General features: G+C 42.7%; 1 protein-coding gene across 1 annotated transcript in view; it reads left to right on the top strand.

Moving 5' to 3' along the window:
* LOC126244013 (protein kinase C alpha type-like) overlaps nt 1-22818 on the top strand; it is a 310150-nt gene extending 287332 nt beyond the window's left edge. The window contains exon 2 of the mRNA XM_049948206.1: nt 22442-22818. Coding sequence (XP_049804163.1) covers nt 22442-22568 — 127 coding nt within the window. The 3' untranslated portion in view covers nt 22569-22818. The remainder of the gene's footprint in view (nt 1-22441) is intronic.
* Nucleotides 22819-25144: the final 2326 nt, after the last annotated feature.

Here is a 25144-nt window from a genome sequence, read left to right as displayed (position 1 = left end):
AAAGAAAATGTTATGTGGACATGTGTCCGGAAACGCTTACTTTCCATGTTAGAGCTCATTTTATTACCTCTCTTCAAATCACATTAATCATGGAATGGAAACACACAGCAACAGAACGTACCAGCGTGACTTCAAACACTTTGTTACAGGAAATGTTCAAAATGTCCTCCGTTAGCGAGGATACACATGCATCCACCCTCCGTCGCATGGAATCCCTGATGAGCTGATACAGCCCTGGAGAATGGCGTATTGTATCACAGCCGTCCACAATACGAGCACGAAGAGTCTCTACATTTGGTACCGGGGTTGCGTAGACAAGAGCTTTCAAATGCCCCCATAAATGGAAGTCAAGAGGGATGAGGTCAGAAGAGCGTGGAGGCCATGGAATTGGTCCGCCTCTACCAATCCATCGGTCACCGAATCTGTTGTTGAGATGCGCACGAACACTTCGACTGAAATGTGCAGGAGCTCCATCGCGCATGAACCACATGTTGTGTCGTACTCGTAAAGGCACATGTTCTAGCAGCACAGGTTGAGTATCCCGTATGAAATCATGGCGGTGAATCGAGGAAGTACAGTACATACTGACGAAACTAAAATGAGCTCTAACATGGAAATTAAGCGTTTCCGGACACATGTCCACATAACATCTTTTCTTTATTTGTGTGTGAGAAATGTTTCCTGAAAGTTTGGCCGTACCTTTTTGTAACACCCTGTATATATTACATAATCTACCATTTCGTTCTTGATTGCTCAAACTTGGTAGAGCGCACTGCAGCGTTCGCCCCGCTTAATAACTCTCTCATTATGATGATGCTTTGTTTGTGTACTACTTCCAGCAAAACAATATGTATTGTTGCGGCGTTATTCCCCTTCGAAAGCAGAAACCGAATTACCGTACTGTACCACCTTACCAGTGCGCAGCGACATTCTACTTCGGGACCTCTACATCTACATTTATACTCCGCAAGCCACCCAACGGTGTGTGGCGGAGGGCACTTTACGTGCCTCTGTCATTACCTCGCTTTTCTGTTCCAGTCGCGTATGGTTCGCGGGAAGAACGACTGTCTGAAAGCCTCCGTGCGCGCTCGAATCTCTCTAATTTTACAATCGTGACCTCCTCGGGAGGTATAAGTAGGGGGAAGCAATATATTCGATACCTCATCCAGAAACGCACCCTCTCGAAACCTGGCGAGCAAGCTACACCGCGATGCAGAGCGCCTCCCTTGCAGAGACTGCCACTTGAGTTTGCTAAACATCTCCGTAACGCTATCACGCTTACCAAATAACCCTGTGACGAAACGCGCCGCTCGGATCTTCTCTCCCCCTTCCGTCAACCCGATCTGGTACGGATCCCACACTGATGAGCAATACGCAAGTATAGGTCGAACGAGTGTTTTGTAAGCCACCTCCTTTGTTGCTGGACTACATTTTCTAACAAGCGAACCTCCCCATCGCACCCCCCTCAGATTTAGTTATAAGTTGGCACAGTGGATAGGCCTTGTAAAACTGAACACAGATCAATCGAGAAAACAGGAAGAAGTTGTGTGGAACTATGAAAAAAATAAGCAAAATATACAAACTGAGTAATCCATGCGCAAGATAGGCAACATCAAGGACAGTCTGAGCTCAGGAACGCCGTGGTCCTGTGGTTAGCGTCAGCAGCTGCGGACCTGGAGATCCTGGGTTCAAGTCCTCCCTCGAGTGAAACTTTTACTTTTTTTATCTTCGCAAAGTTATGATCTGTCCGTTCGTTCATTGACGTCTCTATTCACTGTAATAAGTTTAGTGTCTGTGTTTTGCGGCCGCACCGCAAAACTGTGCGATTAGTAGACCATAGGACGTGCCTCTCCAATGGGAACCGAAAACATTTGATCGCAAGGTCATAGGTCAACCGATTCCTCCACAGGAAAACACGTCTGATATATTCTATACGACACTGGTGACGGCATGTGCGTCACATGACAGGAATATGTTGTCGACCCACCTAACTTGCACACTTGGCGAATGGGTAAAAAGATTCTTCTACCTTGCCCGATTTAGGTTTTCTTGTGGATGTGTTAATCACTCCCCAAAAAGTGATGACGGACAGATAATAATTGTCTGAAAATTAAAAAAAAAATTCACCCGAGGGAAGAGTTGAGCCAAGGAACTCCCATTCCGCAGCTGCTCACGCTAACCACGGGACCACGGCGCTCCTGAATTCACACTATCCTTGACATTGCCTATGTTGCTCATGGACTACTCAGTTTGTGTATGTTGCTTATTTTTTTCATAGTCCCACACAACTTCTTCCTGTTTTCTCGATTGATCTGTGTTCAGTTTTTCAAGGCCTATCCACTGTGCCAACTTGTAACTAAATCTGAGGGGGGGTGCGATGGGGAGCTTCCCTTGTAAGGACTCTCCCAATAAATCTCAACCTGGTACCCGCCTTGCCAACAATTAATTTTATATGATGATTCCACTTCAAATCGTTCCGCACGCATACTCCCGGATATTTTACAGAAGTAACTGCTACCAGTGTTTGTTCCGCTATCATATAATCATACAATAAAGGATCCTTCTTTGTATGTATTCGCAATACATTACATAAGTGGTTATTAAAACTTCATGACTAAACCTCGTACGTGGTTTCTACTACCGGAAGCACAGTTGATGACTTCGGGTAATAGATACATAGATAGGTGTCGAAAGTTCGTAGGGGGGCGTGATAGGCGTCGTGCAGTTTTTCGTGCAGTCGGAGCGCGGAAGCGGCGTGGCACCACCGCGGCGTGCGGACGATTCGGCGCCGCTAGCAGAGCAGAGCAGAGTGTGGTGGGGCACCGAGGCATGCGTTGGCCGCTTCCCGCGTCGGGCTCGAGGTAATTGCTTGCTTGTTGTGCAAGAGCTCGCGTCGCGACCCGCTTTCCGCGCTCACGCCCTGCGCTGTCTCGTACAACACGTTCGTAAACACAGCTGGCGCCGCCACATCTGAAAGTACTACCGCCAAGTTGACAGGGAGAGCCGCACGTTATTCCTGTAAGAGTCAGAAGTTCCTCTGACAGCGGCCTGAACCTTGTGACACTTTCATAGCTGTAAACGTTCATGGCTAGATGCGCACGTACATCTGGTTTACTGTTTGGTGAGCAATCACGGAGTCCCATAGGGTTCAATGGTGGGTCCACTCCTATTCCATCTACAATGTGTCCGTCCTAAGAGTCGCCAGGTGCATTTACTCTGGTGCTTTGGCAAATATTTGCAATTACGCTTTTGCGGTGTGTAGCTGGAGACAGCCGAAGCAAGTACTACTCACACCATCTTTCGTGCGATTCTCAATTTGATAGAAAGCTTTTCCTGTCAGGAAGGTCACAGTTTGTAGTAATAGACGGAAAGTCATCGAGTAAAACAGAAGTAATATCTGGCCCTCTGTTGTTCCTGATCTATATTAACGACATAGGAGACAATCTGAGTTGCCGTCTTAGATTGTTTGCAGATGATGCTGTCATTTACCGTCTTGTAAAGTCATCAAATGATCAAAACGATTTACAAAATGATTTAGATAAGATACTTGTATGGTGAGAAAATTGGCAATTGACGCAGAAAAAAATGGTTCAAATGGCTCTGAGCACTATGGGACTCAACTACTGAGGTCATTAGTCCCCTAGAACTTAGAACTAGTTAAACCTAACTAACCTAAGGACATCACAAACATCCATGCCCGAGGCAGGATTCGAACCTGCGACCGTAGCGGTCTTGCGGTTCCAGACTGCAGCGCCTTTAACCGCACGGCCACTTCGGCCGGCTGACGCAGAAAAAAGAAAAGTGTGAAGTTATTCATACGAGTACTAAAAGAAACCGGCTAAATTTCGATTACGCGATAAGTCATACAGATCTGAAGGCTGTAAATTTAGCTAAATACTTAGGTATTACAATTACAAATAACCTAAACTGGAACGATCACATAGATAATATTGTGGGTAGAGCATGCCAAAGACTGCGATTCATTGGCAGAACATATAGGTGCAACAGGTCTACTAAAGAGACTGCTTACATCACGCTTGTCCGCCCTATTCTGGAGTACTACAGTGCGGTGTGGAATCCGCATCAGATGGGACTGACCGATGACATCGAAAAAGTACAAAGAACGGCAGCTCGTTTTATTCAAATGGTTCTGAGCACTATGGGACTTAACTTCTGAGGTCATCAGTCCCCTAGAACTTAGAACTACTTAAACCTAACTAACCTAAGGACATCACACACATCCATGCCCGAGGTGGGATTCGAACCTGCGACCGTAGCGGTCGCGCGGTTCGACTGAAGCGCTTAGAACCGCTCGGCCACTCCGGCCGGCACAGCAAGCAAACAGACCTTTTCCGTCGGTACTGGGCGTCTCATGAGAGATGTGATCAGCAATATTTGTTTCGGTCTACTCCAGGTACACATTGCCATGCAAAAACGAAATTGCAAATATCTGCCGAAACATCAGAGAAAACGTGCCTGGCTGCTCTTAGGCGGAGTAACCTGTATACGAGACCGTGAAAAGGTAGTCATTGGCAGTTGTGGAGAACCACCGCAAAGCTAGACACCTACCTGAGTAAGCGCTGAAAACAAGAGCAAAACGCTTTTCGTGACGAGGAGTTACCCACTAGTAAGACTGATAACAGCAACGCGGTGTTTCCAATCAGGTGCGGCCGGTTGAAATTACGGATACTGGACGTCCTCTTGAACTTTCGCATAATGATAACGAGGTCAGTGAGACCAGTATGCGCAAACAGAACACACACAATACTTACTTTACTTCTGTATTTTTTTAAATATAGACTGTGATGGCAGACTGATTGCTAGAGTAGCCTGAGGTCTAGGTTACACTGTAAGGTGACAGTTTACGAGGGGCGTATGAAAGGGACGTGCAAAAATAAACTACTTACGTGTTTGGCGTAAACCTTTTTTATTTTTCGACATAGTCTCCTTTTAGAATTATCCACTTCGTCCAACGCAGCTCTAATTTGTTGATCCCTTCCGAATAATAGGAATTATCAAATTCTGCAAAGTAGCTCCTCCTAGTTTGAATAAAATCTTTGTCCCGCTAGCCATTTCTTCAAACTGGGGAACAAATAGTAGTCCGAGGGAGCCAGTTCTGGAGAATAGAGTGGATGTGAAACGAGTTGTAATGCTATTTCCACTAATTTTGCGACCACAACTGCTGAGGTGTGTGGTGGTACATTGTCGTGATGGAAAAGGACTTTTTTGCGGTGCAATCGCCGGCGTTTTTCTTGCAGCTCGGTTTTCAAACGGTCCAATAACGATGAATAATATGCACCTGTAATAGTTTTACCCTTTTCTAGATAGTCGATGAGCATTATCCCTTGCGAATCCCAAAAGAGTCACCATAACGTTTCCGGCCGAAGGAATGCTCTTCGCCTTTTTTGGTGCACATTCTCCCTTGGTAACTCATTGTTTAGATTGTTGTTTGGTCTCAGGAGTATAGTAATGTATCCATGTTTCCTCCACAGTGACGAAACGACGCTTAAAGTCCTGTGGATTCTTCCTGAACAGTTGCAAACCATTCTTGCAACACTTCACACGATTCCGTTTTTGGTCAAGCGTAAGCAATCGCGGGACCCATCTTGCGGATAGCTTTCTCATGTCCAAATGTTTATGTAAAATATTATGTACCCGTTCATTCGAGATGCCCACAGCACTATCAATCTCACGCACCTTAACTCCTCTGTCATCCATCACCATATCATGGATTTTGTCAATGATTTCTGGAGTCGTAACCTCCACAGGGCGTCCAGAATGTTCCGCATCACCTGTGCTCATATGGCCACTCCTAAAATTTGGAAACCACTTATAAACTGTTCTGATCGAAGGTTGAGTCACCGTAATGTTTATCGAGCTTCTCTTTAGTCTCCTGAGCCGTTTTGCCTTTCATATAGTAATGTTTAATCACTTCACGAAATTCTTTTTCGTCTATTTTTTGACAATCACTCGACGTCCTTGATTCACACGAATGCCAAACACAAAGAAATAGACCAATATGGCTGAAACGTAGTGTGCGTTCTTTCCAAAGAGGCTACTAACTAAACATCACCTCGATACACACCGGTGGTGCCATCTCTGGGAATTTGCACGGACTTTTCAAACGCCCCTCGTAGATGCGATTTGACGAATCGAAAGAATGCGATGTTACGAAAATAGCTGTTATTCTTGTTATTGCTTGTATTTGATAAACTACATATTGGAATTTGGTGTCGTCTTGGACCAGAGCAATAGTGTGCTATAGGTAAATTCAACATATCTCGCCAGTAGACGCCGTGCCTGGTTACGGAGGTAAAACGACAGGATCAGTCGATACCATTTCACAAATAGAGATCGCGTGATGGCTAGCACTAGTGTGTTCTCTCACGCAATATGCGCAGATCTGTGTTATATCTGGTTCGCAAATTGCAGTTCCGCAGTAGATCATTAACTCTGCGTTCTCATTGATTTTAGAACACGTAGCCGAGTGTAGCTAACGGAAGCTGAACACAGTTCCTCGGAGATGCGCGGAAATAATTCGTCTGCCATACGCCCTTCCCTTGAATCGTAGTGTAGGCAGTCTCCTTACTAGGTCTGTTACATTTTCCAAGTGTCCTGCCAATAAAACGCAGTCTTGGGTTAGCGTTTTACACAACATTTTCTGTGTGTTCCTACCAATTTACTTTGTTCGTAACTGTAATACGTAGGTATTTAGTTGAGTTTACGGCTTTTAGATTACACTGATTTATCGTGTAACCGAAGTTCGAGTTCCTCTTAGCACTCATCTGCATGACCTCACACTATTCCCACCATTGAGTTATCTTTCCTAAATCTTTTTGCAGCTTGTTTTGATCTTCTGATGACTTTATTAGTCGATAAACGACAGCGTCATCTACAAACAACCGAAGACGGCTGCTTAGATTGTCTCCCAAATCGTTTATATAGATGAACAGCAAAGGGCCTATAACACTATCTTGGGGAACGCCAGAAATCACTTCTGGTTTACTCGATTACTACGAACTGTGACCTCTCTGACGGGGAATCAAAAATCCGGTCACATAACTGAGACGATATTCCATAAGCACGAAATTTCACTATAAGCCGCTTTTGTGGTAGTGTCAAAAGCCATTCGGAAATCCAGAAATACGGAATCGATCTGAGATCCCTTGTCAATAGCACTCAACACTTCATGTGAATAAAGAGCTAGTTGTTTCACAGGAACGATGTTTTCTAAACCCATATTGACTGTGTGTCAATAGACCGGTTTCTTCGAGGTAATTCATATGTTCGAACACAATATATGTTCCAGAATCCTGCTGCATATCGACGTTAACGATTTGGGCCTGTAATTTAGTGGATTACTTCTACTACCTTTCTTGAATATTGGTGTGACCTGTCCAACTTTCCAGTTTTTGTGTACGGATCTTTCGTCTAGCGAACGGTTGTATATGATTGTTAAGTATGGAGCTAATACATCAGCATACTCCGAAAGGAACCTAATTGGCATACTGTCTCGACCAGAAAACTTGCTTTTATTAAGTGATTTAAGTTGCTTTACTAGTCCGAGGGTATTTACTTCTACCTTACTCATGTTGGCAGCTGTTTTAGATTCGAATTCTGGAATATTTACTTCGTCTTTTTTGTGCAGGCATTTCTGAAGACTGTGTTTAGTAACTCTGCTTTGGCAGCACTGTCTTCGATAGTATCTCCATTGCTATCGCGCAGAGAGAGCATTGATTGTTTCTTGCCGCTAACATATTTCACATACGACCAGAATCTCTTTGGATTTTCTTCCAGGTTTCGAGACAAAGTTTCGTTGTGGAAACTGTTGTAGGCGTCTCGCATTGAACTCAGTCCTAAGTTTCGAGCTTCTGTAAAGGATCGCCAATCTTGGAGATTTTACGTCTGTTTAAATTTGGCATATTTGTTTCGTTATTTCTACAACAGTGTTCTAACCCGTTTTGTGTACCAAGGAGGATCAGCTCCGTTGTTTGTTAGTTTATTTCGGGTAAATCTCTCAATTGCTGCCGATAGTATTTCTCTGAATTTGTCTCATCTCGTCTTCACTTATATTATTAATTTGGAACGAGTGAAGATCGTCTCTTAACTCTTAAAAAATCTTTATTTTCATAACTAAATATTTTTTTAAGACCTGAAGATGACAGTCTGTCGAACCCGATGATTTAAATAAAGATATATATTTGCGATCTTGGCTGTTGAATGTCTTCAGCAATTCTACTGCAGTCAATGAAATTCCAGGCCAAAGACGTGTCCGGAGACGCCCCGGCAGCGGTAGGATACCAACCTGACTGTTGCCCGCCATACGGTCCAACAGCCAGGGATGAATGTCTGGATTGTTATTTCTTTTCGTAGCAGGACCCATTTACTTTCTTATCGGCGACACCCCTACAGCACAGCGGTATATCGACAATACCCTTGATGGCTTACATTTCAGCATGATAATGCCCACCCGCACAGGGCGAGAGTTGTAATGCGCGTCTTCGTACTCGCCAAACCCTACCTTGGCCAGCAAGGTCGCCGGATCTGTCCCCAGTTCAGAACCTTTGAAGCATTGTTGGCAGGCTTCTCCAACCAGCTCGGGATATTGACGAGCTAACTCGACAATTGGACAGAATCTGTCAACCAGAGCCAAACCAAGTAACTGCCTGCATGAGGACCAGAGGTGAGCCAACGCGTTACTGATGTGTGAAGCTCTTACTTTTCAATAAATCATCCAATTTTTCTGAAATGGTAATGATTTATCTTCTTGTTATGATTTTAGTTTTCCTTCGTGGCTTGTAACACCATAGTTACGATCATAATTTTTTTTCTGATAAATAATGCTTTATATAAAGTATGTTTTCTTTGGTAGGTAATCTTTGATATGCTGTAAAGATATAGAAAGATATGCGCTATGTTTTCTCTTCACCGTTAGAATACCTTGCATCGTTTGGAGGAGGATGACTTTAATTATATGTATTTTTTGTTGATTTACTAATATTTGTTAATGAAAGGATTTTGTAAAATGTATGAATATACAACTATGTATATGGTGATTCACACTTAGGACTTTTGAACTGTATAAATGAAAACTTGGTGTGTTTCCCCTCTGAAACGAAAGTGAGTTAGCGTGCGCAAAATATGGTTGGTGCAAGGGAAAAGGTGGAAATGATAAGTCAGTCGGAGACTAGCAACCGTACAGTCGGCAGCTAGTAATTGGAAGGTGGATCATGCTGGTGCCGAGTGAGGCTTTCAGTGCTTGGAAATATTATGGAAAAGCCTTGGCTGGATGAATGGCTAAAATACATTGCTCTGTTGCTGGAAAATACCATAAAAGCTGATTATCGTCGCCAACAAGAAAATTACAAAACATATCACTTCCAACGGAAAGTCCACCTGTTATGTACTCCCCCACAACATTGCGCAATCACTTCAGCAGAAAGGAGAACTCAGAACTTTTGTAAAGTGTTGGATCAGCACATTTAGTATGTGCAAATAAAAGGAAACTCATGTTAAATTCGTGTACCTACCTCGAATTGTTTCCTATCATGATACCTCTTAGGATCCTCTCCTTTTGAACAATGATTTTAGAGTGCCCTGAGTATGAGAACTGATCATCAAAAAAAAGTGTTTGATTACTTTTGGTTGGAACTGAGTGCAAAAAGTTGCCTAAAATTACTGCGGATTTTGTTGAAGTTGAGGAAGGAAATGAGTGTTGCTTTTGTGAAAGCCTCCCTAGTAATTGAATTGCTTCAGTTTGGTTTTTCTGGTTTTAAAGATTACTTGCGTAAATTCTGACTCTAAAAGTAAACGATTGTGCTGATGACGAACAGTTGGCAAGTTATGTTCAGGTTAGTTAAAGTAAATTTTTTCAAAGGTAGATTTGAAATACAATATCTGGTAAAAATATCTGCGGCATTAACTGTTAAAAAGGCATATAAGGTGAGTCAAATTTATGAAAGAGTGTTACCAAAGTTTACTGATTTTAATTTGCTTCAGAAAAGTGTGTCCAGTTTGCTTGGTAATAGCAGTCAGGGTTAAGCCCCTCCCCCATTGTAAATTGTTCAAAATGCATAGTTACTTGATTAATGAATATACCAACTGCTTTTAATGTTTGTGTTGAGTTTTGTGCATATGGTGTGATAAAATGTGTATATCAGATTGGGAGCCCCCTACTTACTGGCCGGCCGCGGTGGTCTAGCGGTTCTGGCGCTGCAGTCCGGAACCGCGGGACTGCTACGGTCGCAGGTTCGAATCCTGCTTCGGGCATGGGTGTGTGTGATGTCCTTAGGTTAGTTAGGTTTAAGTAGTTCTAAGTTCTAGGGGACTTATGACCTAAGATGTTGAGTCCCATAGTGCTCAGAGCCATTTGAACCATTTGAGCCTACTTACTGTTTTTATTACCGGAGGTAAAGCTACTACGAGTGCCCTTATTCACAAAAACAGTTACAACATTGCTTACTAAGGAATGTGTGAATCTTAATGGAAGTGAATTTTAGTTCAATTTGTGCTATATAGAAAATACCTGATCAAATGAGACTAGGTCCACGTCCATTTATAGTTTAGTAATGAATTGCACTTCCTGTGATGTTGATGAAATAATTCATCTTTGGCAAAGTATTTACTGTTGATGAGTGTGAAAGTGTCATTTGTGTCAGTGAGAACTAGAATATCTCACAATAACTGCTTTTATCCAATATAACATTTTTCTGCTTGTGATGGGGTTCATTGCACTTCAGTAAGAAAGGAGTATAGGTGGTGTTTTTCCACCAAAAGTATTTACTTTTTCTTTAAAAGAAATGTTCCACATTTCTATGCCTAATTAGGCTGGTATTCCCATTCATTTGAGTAAATTTGATTAGTTAAAAACATTATCTAAATTGGATCTGACTCTTTCTGTGATTTTACGTAACTTTAATTTCAAGTCCAATAAGCAAAAATCCTTTAGGCATTTCACGGTTAAATCTGTAAATGTACTCCCAGACGGTAACATTATACTGTATACAAATACCAAACCTGAGTATTATCTATATGCTGACATAGCAAAACGGCGCAGTGATAGTGTTACAGGCTTTCATAATGACAATTAAAAGTGGATTAATTTCCTTGCCAAAGGTTGCTGTCCGCATATCTTGCAGCAATTCTACAGTTGGTAGAATCAGAATGCTTTTATTTTTTCTCTCTGAGGTTCTCCAAATAATGTTAAACTGATAGCGTGGCTGTGTTGCGGTAGTTACGCCGAGATGAAGAAGCTTGCACAGGATGGGCCACCGTGGAGAGCTGCGTCAAACTAACAGTCTTCGGACCGAAGACGGCGATGACCGTAACGCGGGAAATCTTGTTTCTTTTGTGTCGGAGTGGTATGTGGTTGTACAGTGTCGTTCCTGTCTGCCTCGTCGGGAAAGGCATCGTGTTAAATAGAGCCTATTTTGAAGAACTTTCAGCATTGCAGCGCGTCAGCAATCGTAAGTATCGAAATAACTATGAAAAATCCGCCTCGATTGCACAAACTGCCTGGTGTTTACCTAGGTTTCAGCGTGGGTAACCACGCGCTCTTCAGAACAAATATAAAACAGCTTGCCTAAATAGGCATAGTCAAAGGCTAAAATCAACACCTACAGCGGCAAGACCCCATAAAATTTTTTTACAAATACACGGTACTTATGTACCGAGTCAATAATGTTACTTATCTCAACGCTGTGTGTGCTGCCTCACCCCAGCCAACGTACGATGGTCACATGCGCGGCTATCGAAATCACTGCGCATGCGCGCGGGCAGGAAACGCTCTTCTTATGTATGGGAGCGGGATTACAAAGTTAACACGGGTCGGGACCTAACTGATTGCCAAAAGTTGTCGCACAAATAGGAAATTGAGCAAATGATAAAAGCGATGATGCGGGAATAAAGACATGTTTAGTTATTCCTATTTTGAAGACATTCTTGTCAGAAAGGGAGGAACTGTAAAACTAATAGCGAACTTGCAGAGAGAGGAATGGGGCAGGGGAGCAGCCTGTGAGTTAGGGAGAGTATGGCTGTGTGTGGCTGCCCGCTGAGAGGCCCCGTGGCTGCTTCTCGTGACTGCGGGTAATTGCTCAGCTCAGCTCGGCACTGCCCGCCACTGACAACGGGAAATACGAGCGCTCTTGTCAGCTGCGCTGGGGGCCGTGTGTGTTGCTGTGCTGGCGGCGTAGCGTCAGAGTGAAAATTTCCTGACAGCCAGAAAGCAGCACGTTGTCCTGGGTGGATGGATAGTCATCCACAGTCACTGACATAGTGTCTGTCCTCCCCTCAGCGAATGTAACGGTGCCATTATGATACTTGTTATAAAATGCAACGGTCCAAGGTTCACGCCTCGGTCCTAGAGTCTTTTGTCACACATTTCTTCTTTAGACTCTGTAAATAATCTTTTCTCTTTTTTTCTTTTCTTTTGGGTTGTTTAATACATTCCTACGCAAGTTCCTCTCCAGTGCCACCCTCCTCATCTCAGAGTAGCACTTCTACCCTACTTTCTAATTACCTGTTGGATATATTCCAATCTGTCTTCCCTACAGTTTACCCCTGTACTCTCTCAAGTACTATGGAAGTTTTTCTCTTTGTCTCAACTTTCGTCCTATCGTCCTGTCCTCTCTTCGTGTCAATGTTTTCCACATGTTCCTCTCCTGGCTGGTACTGTGGAGAACCTATTCATTCCTTACCTTACCAGTCCACCTAATTCTCAACATCCATCTGTAGCAGTAAATCTCAGCTGCGTCAATTCTCTTGTGTTCCGGTTTTCCCACGGTCCATGTTTCATTACCACACAATGCTGGCCGGCCGGTGTGACCGAGCGGTTCTAGGCGCTTCAGTCTGGAACCGCGCGACCGCTTCGGTCGTAGGTTCGAATCCTGCCTAGGGCATGGATGTGTGTGATGTCCTTAGTTTAGGTAGGTTTAAGTAGTTCTAAGTTCTAGGGGACTGATGACCTCAGATGTCAAGTCCCATAGTGCTCAGAGCCATTTGAACCATTTTTTGAAACTATATTTTATTGTTGGTGAATAACCTAACCAGCCACAAATGCTTTTTAAATTGCTTTGTTTCACTACCATAATCAGTTTTGGGCTTCCATGCCTATCTTCAGATGGCTAAAGTTTGCATTACGTTGATGTTTTGGTCAATAGCATATCGCTTGTTACTGTAATGTGTTCCAGTGGAAGCGATTAGTTTTTTTTGTGGTCCTGATGTTTATCAAAAGAGATATGTACGCTCTTGCATTGGAGGCAGCACCCATATTGTAAATATATCACTGTAGCACACTTCATAATACTGTTGGTGATAGTTAGGCCGCCAGTACCTCATCTTCTGAACTCTTAGGTTTTCTATTGCGGGACTTGGTCGCACCGCGGCAATTCTTTATCGGTAATGTTGGCGTCTCTTATCTGTGGAGCCTGTTGGGCTCCGTTCTTTCTTCCTTATAAAGTAATGCTGTCAAGTAAATTCAGCATGTTTTTCTGGAGCGGGGAGTTTCTGGTTCAAATGATCTATGACGTCGATGATGAAGACAAACGGGACACACATTTGAAAAGAGATACAAGCACAGGAAACACGACAATTTCGATCCGTAAATCTCTGTCCCTATTGCATACAGCAGTTATACAAAAAAATGCAGAGCGATAAAACGCAAGCTTGACTACTGTATTGCCGATGGCAGGCCTGCCACTTAAAAATAAAGAAAAGAACAGGAGCAACATCTTGGAGCGCAGTTTAGTCCAGTCGAAACCTTATGTTACCACTCAATCTCGACTACTTACTGGTTAGATTTTTCCCGATATTTCATTTGACGAAATTATGTGGTTTCATTTGGTGAACATCAGCAGGACAAAAAGCCATTCCCATTGTCTGAGTCCGTTCTCGATTTCTTCGTGTCCTAAGCTATTCTTATTACTACGTAACGTCCGCCCCGATAGCTGAATGGTGCCGGCATGGTAGCTCAGCATGTTCGGTCAGAGAGTAATAAAAAAAACTGAGTCAATATATCAACGACGAACTGAAATGGGTGTCTTGCGACGTCCGCCCCGAGCATATGCAACGAACTAAAACGACCAAATTGAGATTAAAAAAAAAAAAAAAAGCAGCGTGACGGACTGCCATCGAAAGGGCCCCGGGTTCGATTCGCGGCTGGGTCGGGGATTTTCTCCGCTCAGGGACTGAGTGTTGTCTTCTTCATCATTTCATGCCCATCCGGCGCGCAGGTCGCCCAATGTGGCGTCGAATGCAATAAGACCTGCACCAAGGCGGCTGGACCTGCCCCGTACGGGGCCTCCCGGCCAATGACGCCAAACGCTCATTTCCATCACTACGTAACTAATAGACTCAGGTTATTTTATATTCTGATAAATAGTCCTGGAAGATGTAGCAGATGTCTGACTAACCTGCTCCTTAATCGGGTGCGACTTTTTTATGGACTCTTTCCTTACTGTTTCCAAATCACTTCGTTTTATACACTATATATCTTAATTTTTTAAGGTAATTATATCTCCAGATTTCATACGCTTCTAGTATTTTTCTTCTCTGGTTTTTCGTACACTACTGTGATGCGGATGTGCACAACTATGAAATTCTTTCTCCACTTCGTCAGTATGTGATACCGCAAGAGCTCTGTATCCAAGAACGATTTGTTTGCCTAAGGCAATCTATTACTTCGCCTGCTGCGATCTACTACTGAAATCTGTCATATTGTAGCTGTTCTGAGTAATCTTACTTCATGCGTGAGAATTCTTTCACTTCGTCTGCTACTGTAAGTTCCACAATTTATGCTAAGCGAGTCCTTACTCTCCTTCTTGACTGTCGTTTTCTTCTTTGTTCACGTTGAGCAGTATTTCCTGTCCAGTATGTTTCTTGTGTTTATGTACGAACAAGAGTTGCCCCAAGTCACCGTTTTATTCATACATAAATGCTGTCGCCGGCAAACCCTAACATTAGTAACTGCTCCACTCCTGCCGTTCCCCCTTGCACTTCTTTAACCCACTGAAAAGTTATTCTGTGCGTTTCATTGTTTCCTCAGCATACATGTGGCGATATGAAAACGTACAGCTTATTGCACAAGTAACAGAAAACAACTGCGACTGTTTATTTTCATACGTGAACCATGGTTGTTGGTGCAGTAGCTGACAATGTGGCATGAGTGGATAACTCTGCACTTGCGAGCACTTGGCTTACCTCAAAGTCCAGCCACCGCCCTGTTCCGCCTTCCAGAAAAACGCAAGCAATATTCTGGCCCATCCCGGAGCCTCCCCTCATTATTTTAACAAGCCAGCCATTAATAGCTTCATCTGATACCATCTGCTGCGGGCGCGCTTGCTTCTCGATATTCCACGCTCCTCTTCCATAATAGAACTCTGAAACATTGAAGGAGAATGTGGTAATTTTCTTAGTGGTTCAGTTTCTCCGCAGTGCCGCACCCTGAAGTGACTGCTTCAATTCGACTTTTTCCACTAATGCCACCTGTACTTTCGATTTTTTTCTCTTTTCGGTCACATTTGTCAACTCAGTCTGTCGATCAAAAGCTGGCGCATGGTTGCCATCAGGTCATGGTATCCTTTGGAAACGTGCTGTATCTGTTCTGTGCTCACCAGTTGTACTGTCAGCTGTCTCTCACTTAGGAATACTAACATACCGTGCTTTGATTCCTACAAGTAATCTTGACAGTGTGCTATAATGCGGAAGGTAGGAAAATGACGCCAACAAACTACAAAATACCGTTTTGCTGCTTCTTGTTGTTGTTATTGTGGTCTTCAGTCCTGAGACTGGTTTGATGCAGCTCTCCAAGCTACTCTATCCTGTGCAAGCTTCATCATCTCCCAGTACCTACTGCAACCTACATCCTTCTGAATCTGTTTAGTGTATTCATCTCTTGGTCTCCCTCTACGATTTTTACCCTCCACGCTTCCCTCCAATTTTAAATTGGTGATCCTTTGATGCCTCAGAACATGTCCTACCAACCGATCCCTTCTTCTAGTCAAGATGTGCCACAAACTCCTCCCCAATTCTATTCAGTACCTCATCATTAGTTATATGATCTACCCATCTAATCTTTAGCATTCTTTTGCAGCACCACATTTCGAAAGCTTCTATTCTCTTCTTGTCCAAACGAGTTATCGTCCATGTTTCACTTCTATACATGGCTACGCTCCATTCAAATACTTTCAGAAACGACTTCCTGACACTTAAATGTATATCAAATTTCTCTTCTTCAGAAACGCTTTCCTTAGTGCAAAATGGCTAAGCAGGCATGGCTAGAGGACAAATGTAAGGATGTAGAGGCTTATCTCACTAGGAGGTAAGATAGATACTGCCTACAGGTAAATTAAAGAGACCTTTGGAGAAAAGAGAACCATTTGTATGAATACCAAGAGCTTTGATGGAAACCCAGTTCTAAGCAAAGAAGGGAAAGCAGAAAGGTGGAAGGAGTATATAGAGGGTCTATACAAGGGCGACGTACTTGAGGAAAATATTATGGAAATGGAAGAGGATGTAGATGAAGATGAAATAGGAGATACGATACTGCGTGAAGAGTTTGACAGAGCACTAAAAGACCTGAGTCTTAACAAGGCCCCGGGAGTAGACAATATTCCATTAGAACTGCTGACGTCCTTGGGAGAGCCAGTCCTGGCAAAACTCAACCATCTGGTGAGCAAGATGTATGAGACAGGCGAAATACCCTTAGACTTCAATAAGAATATAATAATTCCAATCCCAAAGAAAGCAGGTGCTGACAGATTTGCAAATTGCCGAACAATCAGTTTAATAAGTCACGAATGCAAAATACTAATGCGAATTCTTTACAGACGAATGGAAACACTGGTAGAAACCGACCTCGGGGAAGATCAGTTTGGATTCCGTAGAATATTGGAACACGTGTGGCAATACTGACCCTACGACTTATCTTAGAAGCTAGATTAAGGAAAGGCAAACCTACGTTTCTAGCATTTGTAGACTTAGAGAAAGCTTTTGACAATGTTGACTGGAATACTCTTTCAAATTCTGAAGGTGGCAGGGGTAAAATACAGGGAGAGAAAGGTTATTTATGATTTGTACAGAAACCAGGTGGCAGTTATGAGAGTCGAGGGGCATGATTAGTGAAGCAGTGGTTGGGAAGGGAGTGAGACAGGGTTGTAGCCTGTCCCCGATATTATTCAATATGTATATTGAGCAAGCAGTAAAGGAAACAAAAGATAAATTCAGGGTAGGTATTAAAATCCAGGGAGAAGAAATAAAAACTTTGAGGTTCGCCGATGACATTGTAATTCTGTCAGAGACAGCAAAGGACTTGGAAGAGCAGTTGAACGGAATGGATAGCATCTTGAAAGGAGGATATAAGATGAACATCAACAAAAGCAAAACAAGGATAATGGAATGTAGTCGAATTAAGTCGGGTGATGCTGAGGGAATTAGATTAGGAAATGAGACACTTAAAATAGTAAAGGAGTTTTGCTATTTGGGGAGCAAAATTACTGATGATGGTCGAAGTAGAGAGGATATAAAATGTAGACTGACGTTTTGCTTATAAAATCGTATCCACTAATTATATCGTGTATTTCCGTGTTCTCCATCTTCACTGAAGCTCCTCTTGAGCCCCTACTAGCATTGTATGTCAAATATTCCGTTCAGCTGTCTTTATTTAAATTTTTATATTCGTGTGAAGTTGTATTGTTGTCTGACGTGGGGCTTATACTATTCCGAAGTCAATGTCATGATGTAAATACGAACATCAACAATAAACACAACTGAGTGGAGTATTTTAAACATATATTATTACTGTGTAGCTGTAAGAACGCTTATTCGTTGTCCCACATATTCATACTCCTTCAAACTTCTCTCAGGATGACAAAATTTGATCTAAGTACCACACACATTTTTCGTTAGGAATTTTTCATCGCTATTTGCTGCGATAAAGATTCGGAACGTCAGAAAAGTAAGACAGGGTAAAATAATTCGCCTACGAACATTAAAATGACGAAATAGAATTTATTTTCGTGTAACGTGATCATTTTAAAATAATGAGCCACGATTAGAGTTTACATCTTTTCCTGCTTTCCTGGCAGTGCAAATGTCTCTACGAAGTAGGACACCGTATGGTGTGAGCGTTTATAGGGTGTTCTATATATCATGAGTCATGACCATCCTAGGTAACTTATTGACCAGAAAAAAATAATAAACTGTATCAAGCAAATGTTTGGTTAGCAAACGGACATTACCAGCATGATTGCCTTTCTTGTAACTTTATTGGTTAGCAAGATATGAACAGCGGTAAGGCCTTTTTAAATGGCACTCTATATTTTTTATTCGGTAATTTATTTCTTCTCCTCAAGACCTGTATCAAAACTTATCGCTGTGTACCATTCACGTAAACAAGAAGCTCTTAAAAAAGGAAAATAAAATGAACTTTGACTCTCCTGTAGTAGCAGAGCGAGAGCGAGCAGGTACCCGGGGATAACGTGACTCGTCCACTTGCTGGCGTTGACAGTAAACACAAGGAAAATGCACTCCGGTCACCCAGTAAATCGTAATCAGTTGAAGATTTGTGGGTGTACAATGTAAACCAGCGATGAAAAGCGACTTTTAATCAACGACTACCTTTACTGTATGCAACATATCGTTTGAGTACTATAGTAATGTACTGCATGTACCCATATTGTAAGTAAGGAAACATTGTTATCACCACTGTCCTGCCGACTTGCGTTCTCTGTAGATGAGTGACATTTCTACTTCCTATTCGTTGGTATGCATTGTGCTCTTGAAGACCCTCAACCGACGGTTGTTGGCTGAATGAACGGTGTGCGTTTCCCTTGTACAGAGTGGGGCAAATAAAAGTGGTCCAGAGAACAGATTTCCTGGCTACAAAGAAGCACAGCAGAGGAAATTAAGTACAGTACTAACATGACTGTAGCAGATTCGAAAAGTGACTATCATTCGTCTCTTGCCACTTTTGAGCCCTGGTCAGCAACTTGCTGATGGCGGATCGAAGCTGTTCTGCTGGAATTGCTGTAGTCTTATCCGAAATGTTTTGCTGCAGTTCATGAAGACTATGGCGGTTGCGATATGCCTTAGACGTGAGGGCTCCCCACACAAAGTAATCGCATACCGACAAATCGGGTGCCCTCGGTGTCCAGCTAAGGCCGCGACTAGACTGACCTCTGCTAACAACTGTAAAGCGCGAAGATTGTGTAAATGAACTCCAATGTTCGGCCGCCTGTTTGGGCAGTTAGTCCATCCTGTTGGAAGTAACTGTAAGTCTTTCCCTGCTTCGTTAATGCTGCCACAAATGGTTTAAAAATGTTGGCAGTGTAACGCGCTGAAGGCAGCATCTGATGAAAGAAGATGGGACCATTAATGCGGCGTGCAGACTGCACACCAAACCCCATCCTTCTGATCATGCAACGGTGTTTCGTGGATGTTATACGGATTCTCCGCTGCCCAGGACTGTGATTCTGTGAACTGACATAACCACTCAGGTGAAACCAGGCTTTCTCAGATATAAAAAAACAGTTTCATGTCCGAGCCATTCATTGTTCTCAGTGAAGAGCCACTCACAAAACTGGAGTCGCCGACGAGCACCTACTTATTTTAATACGTGAACAACAGAAACGTGATAGGAATGAATGTGCATGTCTAGGTGGAGTATTCGTCCGCATTATCGACGTGATACGCCGGTCTCTTGCGATAGGCGTCGGGTTGATTTGGTAGGAATCTGAAGCATTTTTTGGTGAACTGCAGCCACATTTTCCGGTATGCAGGCAGGTGCGGAATGTTTTTTTGGCTTGTTCAAATCAGATCCTATCTGACGCCATTTTCGGACTAAGCATTGCATGGCACTCTCTCATGGCGCTTTGACAGCATTAAACTTCTCAACAGGCAACTGACCATAAAGTTTCCACGACAGAAGTGTTACGTAAGTTTTCATAACTGATGTCCGTTGCTCTACTGTGAATACCATCGTGCCCTTTGCACTGCTTCACTCACTGACAACCCGCGCAGCGCTCTGAACCGGTTTGGCGGGAGTACAGGTGATGTGCGCGTCTCGGGGTGTGGTTATTTGCATACATTCACGTCTAACCGTATCCACTCGTCGACCACAATTACGTGCCCCACCCTGTATTTCCATTTGTTTACTGTCAACTCCAACAAGTGGAAGAGTTACGTTACGCCGGGTACCTGCACGATGTGTTGGTGCAGGACCTCGAATCAGTTTCTTTGTCAAGTTTTTAATAACGTCTTGTTTATGTGAATGGTACACTGTGATACGTTTTAGGACAGAAGTGGTGTGAGATGACTGAATAAAAAAATTAGAGCGCTGTTTAAGAAAGACATACTAGTGTTTCTACTTTGTAACGAAAAAAGTTGAAAGAAAGGCAATCATGCTGGATAATGTTCCTGTGGTCACTCTATTTTTATTTTGCTTCTGAACAAAAAGTTATTTGGGGTGATCAAAAAAATGGAACACCCTGTATAGTGTACCAGTGTCATAGTCTACCTTTGCTATTCCATCTGCGATTCACACACTGGAAGAGACGTTCTCCTTACTCTTTTGTGTAGTCTTTATATCTTTAGGTTTACAGCCGCGGTCAGATATTAGATGTGTGTTCGAGGAAGTAACAGGACTTTCTAAATTTTGCGAGTAAAACTCACGATAATGCATCATTTGTTAAGCGTTTCTGTGATATACTATCTAAAGACGCCCATTACTAATTGCGCAGTTCTTTGTTAAATGGTGCCACTCTCTTCCCTTAACCCAACTCGCTAAGGCTGCACACTTACGAACAGTGCCCAGGAACTGGTCAAACAAGGGTTTTGTTAGCGTAATTCAAGCACGAATAAGACCGCTATCTCGGGTTTCTTCCATTAAATGTGAGTTTTGGTATTTTGCCCTTCCCACAGGTATATTTATCTGATCGCTTCATCCGGATGGAAACTCCTAGATACTTGGGGCATGTTAATGATTACAGTTACAGTTTATACCTATTGATCACTCAAAGGCTACCGGAGTTTTTCATGTATGTTCGCCATGGTATTCATCTGCATGTAGAGCCAGCTGCTAATATTTGTAAACAGTGCCGAACATCTGCAATTCTCTTTGCATTTGGTCACAAGTTTCTAACGCTGTCAGCTCCCTGTACACAATTGTGTCCTCGGAGAATTGCCTCACACGTATGTTAACGGTTATCTGCGAGCATTTATGTTCATATTACGTAAATTGAAGGGGGAGTGGGAAGGGAAGGAAAGGGAAGGGAAGGAAAGGAAAGGAAACGAAAGGGAAGGAACTGTGAAGGTTACGCCGGCCGAAGTGGCCGCGCGGTTCTGGCGCTGCAGTCTGGAACCGCGAGAACGCTACGGTCGCATGTTCGAATCCTGCCTCGGGCATGGATGTGTGTGATGTCCTTAGGTTAGTTAGGTTTAACTAGTTCTAAGTTCTAGGGGACTAATGACCTCAGCAGTTGAGTCCCATAGTGCTCAGAGCCATTTGAACAATTTTTTTGTGAAGGTTAGCTGCATCGGGGCTTTTCGTGGAATCAGCGGCGATGACCGAAAATGTGTGCAGAACCGGGATTCGAACCCGGGATCTCCTACTTACTAGACATTTGCTTTAACGACTGCAGCATCCGGACACAGTGTTCATCGCAATTGCGGGGGCTATCTCGGCACGCCTCCTATCTGCAGTACCCTCCATGCCCGCTAGTTTCAGATTCCCGCAAAAAGTCGAACGTAGTTGTGCATCCACACTGAAGGTGGTGGACTCGTTGTCCATCGAGGCGAATCAATGGTATGAATGCGTGGCGTCTGTTCTTTCGGACATATCTGAAATAACAAATACCACGCATTCATATAAATTATTCAAGTCGAGCAGTAGTTGTGCCGCCACACTGCGTTGAGGCCCGCCGAAGGGTACAATCGCATCTGGCGGTAACAGAACGACGTACTGAGCTCTGTTTGTTTGCATGAAAGTCTCCGATCCAACCTCTAGATTGCGCGACATTCATATAATCAATTTCCCCTGCTTGTTCCTCTGCTGGAGAACCAGCTCATCAACGCCACCAGTGATACACGGAATTCCTCGACAACAGTATTAACTTGTGATAGAACGCACCCCGCCCAAAGACGTTCTCCTCAGTAATTACATTGCGCTGGCTAACAAGTCCATACTTTTCGCTTTAGGGTTCTTGCCACAAATTACTCCCGAAGCGTTACTTTCCCCATTCTACACACCATCAACTTAGTTCGTAACTACCTTTAGTTCATACAGGGTGGTTATAGTAAAAACGAGTGATCGCAGGACAGTGAAACTCAGTGGAAACATTTGTGAGGACATGAAGAAGAGAAATAACGAATAAACCATTGAAAGAAACCGATTTAAATTTCCACGTGAGAGAGTAAAATTTGTTAATTGAGTATCGTGTTTACTTTCCAGGTTACAAACGTCGTTCAGTGTGGTGACCATCTGCATACCAGACAGTCTGAAACCGCAATGGAGATTGCTCTTCTGCTGCCCAAAACGTCTCGACATCGTCCAGAATTCTCAACCATGGCAACAGTAACTTCAACAATTTGTGGAACGATTGTCTCTCGGCCTCTTCCAGGAGCAAATCCCAAATTGCTATTTAATGTGAACTTCGGAATCATGTTCTTCAAACTGGTGCGGAAAGAGGATCTTTACGTGTTCCTTTAAGGGGGGGACGTTGATGAAAAACACACAATATATCAAAAATGGACCAAATCCACAGTTTTGGACATATGACAATGAAATTTTGTACCACGCTTTACATGAAAGTAACACATTTACATATTAAATCCTTTGATTATATATATTCATCTTTTTTTAAATGAAATTTGAAGTTTTATTTTCAAAAAAATATTGTATGTTCCTTTTTCTCAGAAAGTATTAAAGAGATTTCTACAAAAATTTCTGTGTTTCATCTCTTTAGATGTTCTAAGCTTCTCTTATGAGGTTTTTGGAATATGTCAAATAAGAGGATTTTCATAATTTTTTAATTGTAATCCCACAAGTACAATTTCAAATCCATGCAAAATTCCAAGCACTTTGCCCCATATCTCAGCTTGCATTCAGAATTGCAAAATTTGCTCTTGAGAAAACGTTTAATAGGTTTACAGAAATATGTGTACAAAATTTCATAATTCTAGCATTCATAGAATCTGAGGAAAAGGTACGCAAACTTTAAAAAACAAACTCTTCAGGAAACGCAATTTAAAGTTCAAGCTAACTTTTTTCCTTATTTCACTTCAGAAGGCACCACATTTGTACTCTGGGTCGCCCTTCTCTTCAAGGCTTCTCTCCTCGTTTCTTGTTGTCTGTCTTCTTTCCGTTACTAGGCCTTCAACTGACTTTTCAGCTGCAGAGACCCGCTGTAAATCTATTTTTCTCAGGGTGTCTTGAGTAAAATTTCCTATCTTGAATCCCATTCTTTCTAATACCTTCATCCATCATTAAATACAATAACTGCATCATAAGTTGCAATTCTGACAACTGTAGCAGATGCAAATGTGTTTTTAGAGCATCGTTTCCATATGAGTGAATTTGGAGACTCATTTGGATTTTGGGTTTTGCCATGAACACACTTTTTGAGAAGTGCAGGATCGGCCAAAGATGATCTATAAAACCAAAGAGTATGTACCACGGCCTTCTAGATGCATATCGCGCACGTTTGGTTGAAAGTAGGATACAGAATCGTTGTTCACTGAGCTGGTAATTAAGTGCTGCTTCAACACGTGGGCATGGCAGGGAGGCCGCGTCACACTTATAATTAATTTTCAGGCACTTCAGATGCAATTTCAACATTGAAACTTTGGGAACTTATTGTCCATGAACTGTTCTAACAAATCGAAAATTGACATTTTTTGTCAATTTCATCAACGTCCCCCCTTAAGGCGTCGATGCTCGCGTAGGGCAGCAGTGCTGTTGTGTTGTTCTGATAAAACAGCTTCACGAGTAAAGTCCGCCTCACCTTGTCCTGGTGCATGTTGAGTATCTGCAACTGTAATGCATACTGAAGATTGTGTTTAAACCCACGTGGCCGTACCATTACCGCCGCCTAACGGCAAATCATAACACTAACATGGTAAATCATGCAGTGCACAGTCTGAGCATCATTCCTATAAAGTTAGATACCCACGCGGTAAACAGTTCTCCGCCTACAGTGGCTCAAGACGCGAAAGTTTAGTTACAATCACCCTGTATAATGACTCTTGAGCGTCTTCTCACTAGCTGGTTGGATCAGTTCCTAGAATACGCACCTAACTTGTAAACAACTATATATTTGCCATCTCATTTGCGATCTCTGTTTCTATCGCTGTTATATGGAGATTACAGTTAATTTTTTATTAATACGATATGATCTTCGTTAAGGTTACAGGCTACTCAACAGAGGTACACACACTTTTCAACCAACGCCTACAGAGAAAACGAAGAACAGGTTACAGATAATTACTGTTACAAAAATAATCTACGCGGCTTCATCGAGCTCGTACTTTAAACGTCTTTGGTCTTTGGCCAGTTTATGATATGCAGCATACGAACCCATTTGTACCCCACCTCTCGCTCTCTTCACAAGAAATTCTTTTGAAAGAAAATTAAATATCTTAGATAATAGAGCATTAAAGGCGTAGCGAAATTGTACATAACATGTGATTGCGCCAGCAGCAGGAGAATGAGTGCTTACGTCGACAAATTATGAGAGACTACATTCAAGCCTGGAATTTTTGCTTCGATAAACTTATGTAACTTTGCATCGGAACAACCGCTTTATTTCTGCCTAAGTTTGAATGTTAAAAACAGATTAAAGAATCCCAAAAAGAATGTCAACACCGCCCAGTGGCTGAACAGGATTCCGTTCGATTTCGGAAACTCTGCCATGGGAATTGACAGCGTCTGCCACCCTGCCTTGGCCCTTACACTAGGAATATTATCTGGCTGTTTTGCAAAATTTCAATGGAAACCAAATGAACTTATTATCAAACTTCCTGGCAAATTAAAATTGTGTAGCGGACCGAGACTCGAACTCGGGACGTTTGCCTTTCAAGGTAAAGTGCTCTACCAATCGAGCTACCCAAGCACGACTCGCTACCTTCAATTCCGCCCATACCTCGTCTCCTACCT

Source organism: Schistocerca nitens, chromosome 1 (genome assembly GCF_023898315.1).
Source record: "Schistocerca nitens isolate TAMUIC-IGC-003100 chromosome 1, iqSchNite1.1, whole genome shotgun sequence".
Lineage (NCBI taxonomy): Eukaryota > Metazoa > Arthropoda > Insecta > Orthoptera > Acrididae > Schistocerca > Schistocerca nitens.
The sequence above is the reverse complement of the archived record's forward strand: the minus strand, read 5'-3'. Positions and strand labels throughout refer to the sequence as shown.